The 13,504-nt window shown below is 41.6% G+C and overlaps 1 protein-coding gene and 1 long non-coding RNA gene across 2 annotated transcripts in view; one reads left to right on the top strand and one right to left on the bottom strand.

Annotated features, from left to right (window-relative positions):
• The window catches only part of TRHDE (thyrotropin releasing hormone degrading enzyme), a 619,915-nt gene extending 618,048 nt beyond the window's left edge, over positions 1 to 1,867 (bottom strand). The window contains exon 1 of the mRNA XM_083182555.1: positions 36 to 1,867. Coding sequence (XP_083038681.1) covers positions 36 to 796 — 761 coding nt within the window. The 5' untranslated portion in view covers positions 797 to 1,867. The remainder of the gene's footprint in view (positions 1 to 35) is intronic.
• Positions 534 to 13,504, top strand: part of LOC146074468 (uncharacterized) — a 32,214-nt gene continuing 19,243 nt past the window's right edge. Inside the window, exon 1 of the long non-coding RNA XR_014473427.1 lies at positions 534 to 1,391. This is a non-coding gene — a long non-coding RNA (uncharacterized LOC146074468). The remainder of the gene's footprint in view (positions 1,392 to 13,504) is intronic.

Here is a 13,504-nt window from a genome sequence, read left to right as displayed (position 1 = left end):
AGGATAGACAGACATAATGCCATGGGTATAATTACCTCCTCTCCCCATGTATCACATAAGAACTCCGGAAGAAACCCAGCAGTTCATTCTCTATGATGGCATTATAAATGATCTTCAGATTGTAACTTTTCTGTGCCTCCAGGGTCCTGTTTAAAACTACCACTAAAACTTGGTTGGGTGGATAAGCAAAGAAGCTGGAAACTTTCACGTCCCCGGCCACCCTATCCTCTGCAACTTGGACTCTCTCCACAGTCAACCTGTGTGCATGCACCACAATGTATTTACTGGAGTTTAGGCACTCAATCTCCACATTAAGCTCTCCAGAGAAAGTAAAGTTGTCCATGAATGCAGTGATCATCAGGTTATAGTGGAGGGGTCTCAGATGAGTGGGTAATCTCAGATAAATCCATGGTTTCCAGTCTTCCTCCTGGTCTTTCCCCCCTTGGTGGTTTGCTCCATCCCCTGAGTCCTTACCTACCTCCAGGTTTTGGTTAAACCTGGCTGCCTCCAGAGTGCTGCTGTTAATTGTTCTACTGGAGCCATCTGTACATTCCTCAAACCTCACACTGAGGAAGACCGCGATGATAGTCACAACTATCAGAGCCAGAATGGAGATGGCAAAGCCAAGGACCAGCTTCTTGTGCACTGTGATGTGTCTCTCGGTGGTCCGGGGTCTCACGGCCACTGTGTCAGCCCACTGGTCCTGCAGACCTCTGCCGTTCCTCATCCCGGAGTCTTGGATCACCATGGAGCTGATAAGTAAGCTGTTCTTCTGCTGCTCACTGCCCACAGCCATAGCATGTCATTGTGGAACTCCGGTGGGATAGAGGAAGCGAGGGATCGCACTGCACAGAGATGTCACCCGCGGCTAGGACGTGGGGCTCCACCACCAGCCACTTCATCTCGCATCCTAGCAGGTCAGGATATTCCCATTACGTCCCATTGTGCCGCACGTCATCACCGTGAATCCTTCTCGTCCCACTGAGGCTGCTGTCACAGGACGGGAGCTGCAGCAACTTGGTACGGAATGGCTCTGCTTCTGGGCAAGCCACTTTCTTTATAGTGGGATATTCAAGGCAACTCTGAGCCTACAAGGGGGAGGAGAAGTGACAGGACTGCATGACATTTGCCAGAACTCCAATCCAAGGCAAGAAAATCAAACCGACTCCTGATTGGGTCCGTGTCCCCTTTCCGTGCAAATAACACGCATCCAAGACGGAGAGATAAATACATCCCGGGGAAGTTGCTGTGCTTCCAGCAGGCTGATGTCCTAGAGCATGCCCATCTGCCCAGCACAGCTTTCCTGATCGCACACGGTGTATGCGGATTCCTCTGGCAGCATCTGCTCCTGAGCTCAGGCAGTGCCAGGTGCCGGCTCAGGGTCTCTCCAGGTACAGTATACTGACTCGCTCAGGGTGTATGGATGTATGGAGAAGGACGAGGGCAGAGCTGCATATGATCTAGCACTGGCAGTGCCTGGAAGGCACGCAGGATGTTAGCAGAGGGCAGAGGAGTAGAAAGGAAGAAGTGATGGGTGTTTTGTAGTACTGGAGGTAGTGGTGTGAGGTTATAATGATATAAGAAACACCCCCTTCTATTTAGCGACTTTGATCAGTATATAATGCCCCCACCATCTCCCCCCATCATCTCATTAATATCCCTCCCATACTATTGCTGGGAGCTGTCTTCCTGTACCTCTTCTCCTTCATGCTCCCTCTCCTCTGTCTCCCCTATTTATTTCTGTTAATCAATGTTTCCCATTCTCTCCCTCCCCCATATCCAGTTCATGTGCATATGTCTGGCAATAACAGGATCTGCAGCTGGGGGAACCGTGGGCTCCTGCCTGATACATCCATCTCAGCCACAGCAACGCTGCTGCTTCTGTTACGGGATATGATGATATGTCAGACCACAAAACACGCTTTCCCTTATACTCCTTCATCTTCCCCGTGTGCACACGCATCAGCTGTAATACAGCCAGGCTCGACATTAATAACAGCGATGTTTCGTTCTATTTAACAAATATTTATACCCAATTAGAAACAAATCACATAAAATGTAAGCAGCAAAATGTAAATTGTGAGCAATGCATGGGTTAATAATATGTAGCCATATCAAACATAACGATATGTAACACTGTACAAGATACTGTAGCTAGATCTTAATATATATTTAGTACAATATGTACTGTAGAGCATACAGTATAAGAGCTTTGCAGAAAATGAGGCAAGCCTGCTGGGTATTACATCTGCCACCTAAAGGTTACAAACTTGTATCCACTCATCACAAGACAAACAAGTCTTTCAGCCCAGGAGCGATTGGAAATTATCCCTAGTTCAAATGAAATTCAAACAATGAATGTGTTCAAAGAGAACCTGTCAGGATGGGTTAGGGGTCTGAGAAGAATGAATAGCTGTGTTTTTACAAGGCAGACAAGTGTCATATGATGATTATAATGACATTTCAAATATGGGAAATGTGTCTCTCTGGCTCAGTTTTGCAAAGTGAGCATATTGCAGGCAGGGGTTTGCATGATTTATTTGTATTTATTTCATACACCTTATACTATATATCATGAGCAATGGGGAGGATTATGAAAAAAAAAAAAAATCCATAAGGTGAGTCTGTGTTAGTGAGGATAATTGGACGTCAATTGAAAAGTAACGCTGATTGTTTTATGTAGTTAGTGCTGTAAGCAAGTTACTCTACAGCAGTTGCTGTGACTTTATCACATTACAGCCCATTCACAAAGATAGATTTGTCCTATGTGAAGTCTTCTAAAGCTATCTACACAGAACGGCTTTTCACAAGACAAATACTACAGTACATCAACTGGCATTGCAACAGGTTGGATTCATTGGCCAGAGACTACAGTATACTGAATTAAAAGTCAATAAAAATGTATTTATAATTATTCTTTCTTGTCAGCTGATGAAAAAAAAATAAAATAAAATAAATAAAAATATTTCTTCTTTACATATAACAGAAAGTAAATAGTTTGATATACGATCTTACTGTTACTCCAAGTTGTCATCTTAATATAGTAGGTGCAGAATCACGGAATGAGATAGACCTGTGTTTCCCAACGCAGTCCTAAGGGCACGCAAAAGATATCCCTTTTCAGTGATATATATATATATATATATATATATATATATATATATATATATATATATATATATATATATAAAAGCAGGTAGTGTGTATTGTCAATATCATTAACTATGTACTATCTTGCACATCATTAGTGGTCCCCCTATCATGTGAACATGTAGTTCAATTTTGGCTATGTTCAGTGGGGTCCCAGTGTTGTCACTGAACAATATTGCACTGTATCACCCACTCGTGGCACAGCTGATATGGTTATCAACATCGTTGGTGCTGCAGGATGTCTAGTGTGTGTGGGGATTTGTGGTGTGTACACAGGGGGTACTATGTGTACACACCATTAGCAAAGATTGCATAGCAAGTCGAATAGCAAAGGAATCTCACTGTGTGTACACACCATATGAGTCCTATTTATCAATAAATATTTGTTGCTTATACCCCATAACACAGTTTTTCTGGGGGCAACCTCAAATATTTAACATTACATAAATGTATGACATAGGGACTGCAGCAGGCTTGCAGGTGACAGTCGAGGAATACAATTAAGGACTCATTTATTCAATGCTTTTTAGCTATCACCTTTCCTGATGTTGGGGTTCTTAAGGTGACTGCCAGATGGCTGTGCCAGTGTAACTTACTGATGAACCATTACTTTATGTACATTGGGCTTCAGCACCAGCTGGGCAGCCTAAAGCCAAAGTTTCTACATACGCCTCAATCATTAGATAGTCATACATGTCAGTTGTATAACCTTTGTTAAATGCACATGGGCAGTATGAATGGGGAGTCCCTGAGCGCCCATACACATGTGTAGAACAGCATTACAAGGGGAGCTACATGTGTATTAGCCTAGGACATCGGGGACCTTTCATCAGGCTCCGGTACTCAAGCATTGATAGCCCTAAAACCTGGACGGTTATGGTAATTGAGGGACAATTTGGGGAAACACTGAGAAAGCCTATCGTTCCAACTGCAGCTTTCTATAAAGTTAACTAAGCGGTGTACTGTAACCCTCACATAACCACCTCTCTCTCACCCATGTGAGCTCTCCCCTAAATGTAAATCGGTGACTGTCTATTGAAACGGTGTGCAACCAGAGGCATAACTCTGGAAGGTAATAGAGTTATCTGCCCCTGGGCTCCTGCTCCTAAGGGGCACCTCTCCTACCCTGCAAATTGGAATCAGTTAATCGAAAACCATTGATATCCCTTCTGTGGCTGCCTTCCCCTCCTAGCAGGACCGTAGCTGTCGCACTCTCTTTATTCTAAACAATTTTTGCAAGTGTCATACCGTGTAATGGAACCTATGACCTGTTCCACTAGAAGCAGATTCCTTACTTATTGAGCTATCTGCCCCTGCATAAGAAGGATGCAAATTCTAGCTATATGAAGTTACTACATTACTTCGCTCTGCCTAATAGTAATAGTTTTAAATTAACTACATAGTCAGAATCTGCAAACTTACAGTGCAGAAGTAAATAACTATCAGTAAGGTGTCTGCCTCCAGCATAGGCGAATCTAGAATTATGGTAATGGGTGGTCCCAAATCTAGACATAACGGTAGGGGGACCTTAGCGCGGCGCAGCCGTGCGGCAAAAAGGGGCATGGCATCATGGGAAGGAGGCGTGGCATCACAAAAAGGGGTGTGGTGTTACACTTTAGACCATACACAGTAATGCCCATAACACATTTTAGCAAACTCTGTAATACCCATTACACATAAAGCCACACGCCGTAATGCCACTTACACATAAGGCCACACACCATAATGTCCATTACACATTGTGCCACACATCATGATGCCCATTACATACTATATAACAAACCGTTATGCCCATTACATATTTGCCACATAAGTGCTGCTAACCTACGTGCTCATTGCTAGGGGGTTCTTGCTTGATGGCACCATAGTACCCATTACACATGATGCCGCACACCATAGTACCCATTACACATGATGCCGCACACATAGTACCCATTACACATGATGCCGCACACCATAGTACCCATTACACATGATGCCGCGCACCATAGTACCCATTACACATGATGCTGCGCACCATAGTACCCATTACACATGATGCTGCACACATAATGTCCCTTACACATGATGCAGCACACATAATGCCGCTTACACATGATGCTGCACACCATAATGCCCCTTACACATTAAGCCACACATTATGCATAATGCCCCCACATACCGCTACTTGTAGCGTCCCTTAAGCAATGCCCCCAAAAGTGCCACTTACTGTAAATTTTTATATGAGCCTTCGCTGCTGCTGCAGGGAGAGATGGAGAGTGGTGCAGCTGCTTCTATGGGGAGAGGAGCAGAGCGCAGCGCAGAGCACGCTCACACTCCCCTCCTGGTGTCCCCTCTATCCGAGTGGACATTTGAAATATTGTGCGCGCTGTTGTTGTGCGTGATGTCGGGGGAGCACACCGGGCGCCGGCACCACATGATTAAAGGAGGGGGGGGGAGGCTGAGGTGAAAGCGGGAAGAAGAATTGGAGTGGAAGCTGCAGGGGTGACAGTCATTGACAGCTGGGCAGAGAGCAGGGGGCTGCCCGGCTGTATTCAGAGCACTGCAGGTCACGGCTGTTTGAAATAATACCCCTTTCACAACAGAAAATTCAGGGATTTACCCGGGAATATGGTCCCAGGATCATGCAGGGACATTCCCAGGCTGACACCTTATACACCAGCCCCCACACCTGCATTTTCTGGTGTGAGGGGGAGAGACAACCACTTCCCTCTCCCTACCCCCCTTTAACCAACCAGCTATATCTTCAGAACCAACTGACCCATTTACATGAGATCAGTATCATATTGAAGAACTTTTGAGTTGGCTTCGAATGATTTTGGTCCCATGAAACTGGGCTGTTTGGTTACAGAGAAATCTGCCCTCAAAGAACATAAACAGTCATGAAATTACATTTAAGAAATGAAAAATACAAACGGTTTAACCTCAATATCCCTGGAACCAATTAACCCATATGGATCCAGCCTGGTATCAGATTGAAGGATAAAATTTCGCCACTGTATGCAACAGTAAGCATGACTGAACGTTTAGATTTTCCCCACTTAGTGCAGCATAGATCAGATGTTAAACACTTCAGTTATTCTTATTTCAGGTACAGATAAAAAACATGCTTTTTTTCTTCAAAAAGAGTGATAGAGACACTTGTAGACATCTAGGTCTGTAATATAGTATTAACTCTACCTAATGCAGTGTGGTACTGTACAGTTAGGGGTGAAAAGTCACGATCAATGTACAATGTGACAGGCACTAAATCGCACTGTTTACCCTGAAGAGATGGGCTGTATCTGTAAATCTATCTAGTTGTATGCCAGCATAGTATATTAAATAGAATTCCAATACTGGATCTGCTTTACTTTAAACAGAGATATAAAACACAAAATTCACAAAAGAAAAAACCCATCCAAAAATAAACAGTACAAGTTCAACACTTATAATGTGCAACACAGTGAATTGCCAGGAAAATTGTGATATTTATTACACATAGGGGTATATTCAATGTTTTTTTGTGAGCTGTGACAGCGAACAGTGCTGACCCCATGCACAAGAGTTTCCATGTCACTAGGTTTTTACAGCGACTCAGAAACGGCTTGTACGGCCGCTAAAACAGCGAGACTCACGGCTAAATGCAGCAGGCTCCCTGCATTAGCCTTGAGTTTGGGGGAATCCTCGCAATCTGACAGCAAAAATTCACCCGGAACATAGAATAGGGTGAGTGGTCGGTGCAGCGTTATATATATGTTATGGTGTCTTTTTTTCACAGTACTTATGGAGCCCCAGCCCCTATCACCAGCCCCCGCCAGCCGCCAACTCCTGCCAGGGGGCGAATGCGCACGAGATGCTTGCGTGCCCGTGGCAACAGAGTTCCCACCGGGTCCCCGCCGCCTCCCCCGCTGCTGACGCTGGTCCCCCTCGCCACCCCCCCTCCCCCGTAACCCTGCCTGTCTCCCTGAAGAGGAGACGGGCAGGATGCCGCTGCCCCGCCGCCGAAGGATTGGGATGTACGTGTTCAATGTAGCGCCTGTCCGCTGGGGCTCGCCAGAGGGGAAGGTTCTGGCGGGTGCCGAGCAAGGCTGACAGGCACTACATCTGTAATTACCAAATAGGCCAGAAAGTCTTGTTCTCCCAATATATCTTCTCTTAACCATTAATCCCTATGTGCTTCAGCAGTCAATAAATGCTAATAAATTTCACAGGGAATTATGCACTTACTAAGAGGAACTACAATATTTATTTCTGGAAATACCTTTAAGGTATGTGAGGTCTTTATTTGTTTTACTCGTGTGCACTGAAACATTTTATGCATCCTCTATGATAATAACTAATAGTAAAATGTTTCTATATAGTGCCTGTTTCCGATATACCTTGTAATTAAGGAAGCAGATCATTTGTATAAAGATCAATACCATGCAATTTATTCAGGACCTTGAGAAACAAAGGGTCATTAATTTTTGTTCTTTCCTGTAAAAAGAATAATTCAGTCTACAGTGAAACAAAATGTTTTCACCACTGGGGCCACTAAAGTTTATATTTGTTTAGTTTATAAGCTAAATATTAAACTGCAATTGTTGTAATTTACTGTACAAGACATAATGATACAGTAAATAGTATGTTTAAAATTCTGCACAGTATACAAATGTGTAAGAGTCCGCTGTTGTTTTTGCTGATTTGAAGATATATATATATTTTTTTTGGAAACTTCTTTCCTGTTCTTAATAAAGCTTGTTTTGTAGTAAAAAAAAAAAAAATGTATGTTTTCATTCTAATAATGTGCATTGTTTATAAAAAAAATTACCTCTAGCACCATCTTGTGGGGTAGAACGAAATACAGGCTGTCAGAATCCTAGTACATATATACATTGTAGCTGTGCTGGAATAAGGCCAGTTGGTAAGAATCAGTAGATTCATTGATGTACATGCTTCAGAGAAAAATGAAAAGTGTGAGGGACAAGCTTTGCACATTTGAAGTGCACACAAAAGCACAGAGTGATTCATTTATGGTCTGAAGTGTAGTTCCACTTGATATTTTGGTGAAGAGATAAAATAAAAAGTACAATTTTGAAGGAGAATATTGAACCTACAGTACATAACATCTGTAACAGAGAATAAATTAAAGTGTACAAATACAATGAAAAGTAATTTGAAAATCTTGCTCTAAGGTTAGATACAGTATGAGTAGTCATAGCAGATTGATTGTATTTAATGTAAAGTAGTTACAATTTGGGCACAGAAATTTGGATAGGCAAATGCATAATAACAGTGGCGGAACTTGTGAGGGTCGGTCCAGGTGCAAAAAATATAATTTGGGCCCCCCTCCTCAACCCCAACCCAAGTTTACAATATGCAACACGGCAGTGGGTGACAGGGAGAGGCATAGGGGGACAGTAAGAGGCCGGGGCAGGCAGAGTGTGACAGGGAAATACATTGGGTTACATGGACTGTAGTGAGTCCCTTAGTCCTCAGTCTTTTTAGTTGTGTTAGAGTGCCAGTGCCTACTGTTATAGACAAGTATTTCTATCCTGATTTCGCTACGCCAGTCTTCATTTGTTATATCTTGCTTCCAGATCCCAGGTTCATCCCCACATTTTCTAAAACTTAACTTATTTTTAAGCACTTTTAAGCCAGTTATATGAGGAAAATGTACATGGAACTAGAACTGACATTCTTCAATATCAGCTTTGAAAGACTACTATATGTATGCACTTTTATGAAAGTAAGCAACAAAGATATGCAACTGAGTAGACACACCAGGAGGGGTAAATCAAATGACTGATGATCTAGGTAAACTTGAGAATTGTTCAAGAGCATGGCAACTACAGTTTAATGCTAAAAAATGCAAAATTATGCACTTGGGACTCAAAAACCCAAAAGCTCAATATAGTATCAAGGGTACTATAATGGAAACTGCTGAGGAGGAAAGGGATCTAGTAGTCACTATTTCAAGTGAATTAAAGGCAGGAAAGCAATGTAGCAAAGCAATGTGGAAGGCTAGTCAGATGCTTGGTTGCATAGGGAGAGGAATCAGTAGCAGAAAAAAATAAGTAATAATGCCATTTTATAGGTCATTGGTACGGCCTCATCTGGAATACTGTGTCCAGTTCTATAGACCATATCTTCAGAAGGATATAAATACATTAGAGAGTGTACAAAGAAGGGCAACTAAAATGGTGCATGGCCTACATCACAAAACTTACCTGGAAAGACTAAAAGATATTAACATGTATAATTTTGGGCAGAAAAGGGAAAGGGGGGACATGATAGAAATCTTCAAATATATCAAGGGTTTTAACATAGTACAGGAGGGAAATTTTATTTAAAGGAAAAGAAGTAACAGAACATGAGGACATGCACTGAACCTGGAGGGAGGTAGGTTCAGGGGAAATGTTAGAAAAAAATTACTTCACAGAAAGGGTAGTGGATAAGTGGAATAGCCTCCCATCAGAGGTGGTAGAGGCTAAGACAGTAGAACAATTTAAACATGCTTGGGATAGGCATATGAATATATTTACAAAGAGATAAGGATTACAAAGGCTTGAGATTACGTGAAGGATAAAAAAGGGGCAGACTAGATGGGCCAAATGGTTCTTATCTGCCGTCAAATTCTGTGTTTCTATGTAACTGATCCTTCAGAAATTGTGTAATCATCCCCCTTTTTTTAATTGAGAGGCATCCTATTAAAAAACAATGGGGCAGATGTATTTAGCCAGGCGAAGAGATAAACTGGAGATAAAGTGGAAGGAGATAACGCACCAGCCAATCAGCTGTGTTTGAAATATGACAGTTGGGAGTTGATTGGCTGGTGCGTTAACTCCTTCCACTTTATCTCCAGTTTATCTCTTCGCACGGCTTAATACATCTGCCCCACTGAGTAATCCTTACATCTCAGCAATAATGTGATGGGTGAAAAAGCATTGGGGCAGATGTATTAAGCCGTGCGAAGAGATAAACTGGAGATAAAGTGGAAGGAGTTAACGCACCAGCCAATCAACTCCCAACTGTCATATTTCAAACACAGCTGATTGGCTGGTGCGTTATCTCCTTCCACTTTATCTCCAGTTTATCTCTTCGCCCGGCTTAATACATCTGCCCCACTGTTCCTACTAGGGTTTATGCTAAAAACTGTTATAGGTGGGCAATCTGAAAGTGTTCTGGGAGGAGAGGATATGTCACTTTAAACTTGCGCTAGAGCAACACTTACAGTCATGACTATCGCAAAGGGACGGACCTCATGTAGCTCAACTGTCATTCAACATGGATCTCAATGTTAAGCCATGGAAGGCCAGCATCCCTGACACACAGACCTAATTGACCTGTGCTGATCTATATGTCCTAAACATATGTCTGAGCTATAGAGGCGCACATGCTCTGTTCTATTTGTTTACAACATAATGTGCTAAGGTGCCGTTTCCGTGTTCTTGACTGAAACTAAAATATTTCCAGATGTTTCACTATTCAGTTGTTGACATATTTATAAAGTGCTTAAAAATCTTCCAGTACTTTTTAAGTACCACCTGTTTACCCATGCAGATGTCTTTAAGATGCTTTCAACATGCTTTTTATATATACCCTGCTAAATATACTACTGTATAATGTCAAACACTGCTTTTTACCTAGTAAAGAAATTATGGTTCCATCCCATTCTCAGCAGCCCAATGCTATGTGGGGGAAATTTACAGTACAAAGATGGGAGTTCTATTTCAGATGGGATGTTGCTGTGGGCAACCAATCAGATACTATCTATTATCTTCTAGAAAGTGCTCAATAAATAAAAAGTAGATTCTGATTAGTTGTTCAAAGCAACATCCCATGTGAAAAAGAATTCCCATCTTAGTAAATTTGCCCTAATGTTTATTTTATGAACATTCTCTTATATAGCGCAAGCATATTCCCTTTGTGCTTTAGATCTGTATGTTAAATGTTTTCCAGGAAAATGCATTCAAAGTGATTTTTGTATGTACTGTTTTTAAATTTATAGAAAGCTTAAAGATCACTTAAATTGCTTATTTTGTTTAGATGTAAACAAATATTTGCTGTTGTGGTACATGAGCCCAGCTTGAACTGATCTAAATGTTTTTTTTTTTTACCAGGTATTAGGCAAGATGTACTAAGCTTGGAAAAGTGATAAAATGAAGAGTGATAAACATCCAACCAATAGGATCCTACCTGTTATATTTCAAACACAGCATATGGCAAGGTGGTTAGGAGCTGATTGGCTGGTGGTTTTTCACTCTCCCTTTTATCATTTTTCAAGCTTAGTTCATCTGGCCCATTGTCCTCAAGTGCTACGAGGAAGACCTGTGTGGTCATTCTGTTTTAAATGGCTATACCTTTTCAATTGGAAAAATAATGTTTTTGTACGGTAATTTTGTACACATTGCTAAGCAGTGCCACCTGAAACAGCTCTCTGGTTTTACTAAAGCATGTGCTCAGAACTGAAAAATTGATGTGAGAAATCTCTCCCATTGACTTAAGCACATGAAATTTATGGTAAGTTGAATAGTTTAGATCACGACTGCAGACATCATGGGTGAAATGTAATCGGATAAGAGATTCAGAAAGTGAGAGATTTGGTAAGAAATTCCCAGTGTTTTTAAAGCGGCACTCATTTATACTGCAAAATCAAACTGGTTTTTGCAGTGTAAATGATTGCCGCTTTAAAAAAACCTTGACATTTCTTACCAAATCTCTCACTTTCTGATTCTCTCACCCTATTACATGTCACCCGAGATTTCTTACCAAATCTCTCACTTTCTGATTCTCTCATTCTATTAAATTTCCCCACATTTGTCTGTCTGTTATGGCCTTTTATGTGTTTGACACTATGGGATCTATACATAAAGAAAATGAAAACCAAAATTGTTAATTTTCACTATGCAGAATTTTGCGTCAGTTCGAAACAATATATACTGTAGCTTTGATAAGTAGCGGTTCATGTACTTTTATGTGCTTTCCACTAATGCAATGCAGTCTTTCAGTGCTTTCCAGGGCTCAAGCAATATAGTCTTGATCTACAGTTCTTTGCAAAGTGTGAAGTCGACAAACAGGTCCCACTCTGCACATACGCTGGCTGCTAAAGACTACTATAAACTACAACAATTTTGCGTGTTTTCTTTAGATTACGACCTTGGGCTGGTATATTGTTTGTAAAGTGGCATATCTTATGTGTTTTCCATCCTATCTGATCTGATGTGCGGTCCCATGAGTGTCAGATAGGAGTCCCTAGATCACTCGTTCTGCCCCAATGGTTTATCAGAATCGCATAGAATTGGATGGTAAAAGGAGTTTTTGTTCATGCGATATATCGCAGGAAGTTTGACTGGAATTTCCAGTCCCTCCAGCCCAGTGATTTTCAAGCTTTTTACCTTGCGGCACACTAAATAAGATTTTAAAACTGCCAAGGCACACCATGAGATCCCCACAGGGCAAAACACATTGGTGCCCACAGGAAAAAAACAAACCTGTTGGCCCCATATAAAAAACAATCACACAGGTAACAAAAATAAAATACATTGGTCCTTTCCATGAAAAAAAAGAGACCAATAAATAACAGTTAAACTGGTGGTGGCTGTAAACTGATTTGGGAATCTCTATCTGGGGGCACACTTGAGAACAGATCAAGGCACACTAGTGTGCCATGGCACAGTGGTTGAAAAACCTTGCTGTAGCCCATCAGAAATATGTTATGGTACAATTGTACCATACCATACCATTATGCAATTTATCTTGGCTTGATCAATCGCATGAGATATAACTTATGCAAAAATGACACCAAAGTACAAAATCAGATGGAATCCCTCCGGGGAAGGTCTAGGGGGAGTTCAAGGGAAATTACATCAGACTTCAAGATCAGGCATATCGCTGTAGTGTATGGGACCCTTAAGGCCCCAGAAGGTTACAAGGGCTGCTGTCATAGCAAGGGGGCAGAGCAAGTGCCAAGTGTTGGACAGAGAGCAAGGAAGCATTAAGCTTCCCTGCTGTTTTCAGGCTAAAGTTCAGATTACACCATCCGAAGATGGTGAATCTGAACACACTGGAGACCTTTACATTGTTTCATGAGTCCTACTCATCATTCTAAAATATGGTGATGCAATTTAGCCACTTAGCAAGGGTGCCACTGGAGAATTCAGGAAATTCATTATGTTCATTATGTTAAACTATACTTGCTGCATTCTCAAATCGCTTACAAAACAGTACAGATTCCCCTTATCTGCTTTAATATTCTTTTTATGCGCTGTATAGAATTCCTGACAGCCCACATTAGAGATAATCCTAAAATTGTTTATAGTAAATTAGGAGATACAGAATTCAAAGTATGCATGTTTACAGGCGATGTCCATGTCAGATTCATAAAGCCTTT

This window comes from Crinia signifera, chromosome 4 (assembly GCF_055691185.1).
Source record: "Crinia signifera chromosome 4, ASM5569118v1, whole genome shotgun sequence".
NCBI lineage: Eukaryota > Metazoa > Chordata > Amphibia > Anura > Myobatrachidae > Crinia > Crinia signifera.
This window is presented reverse-complemented; position numbering and strand designations above follow the sequence as displayed.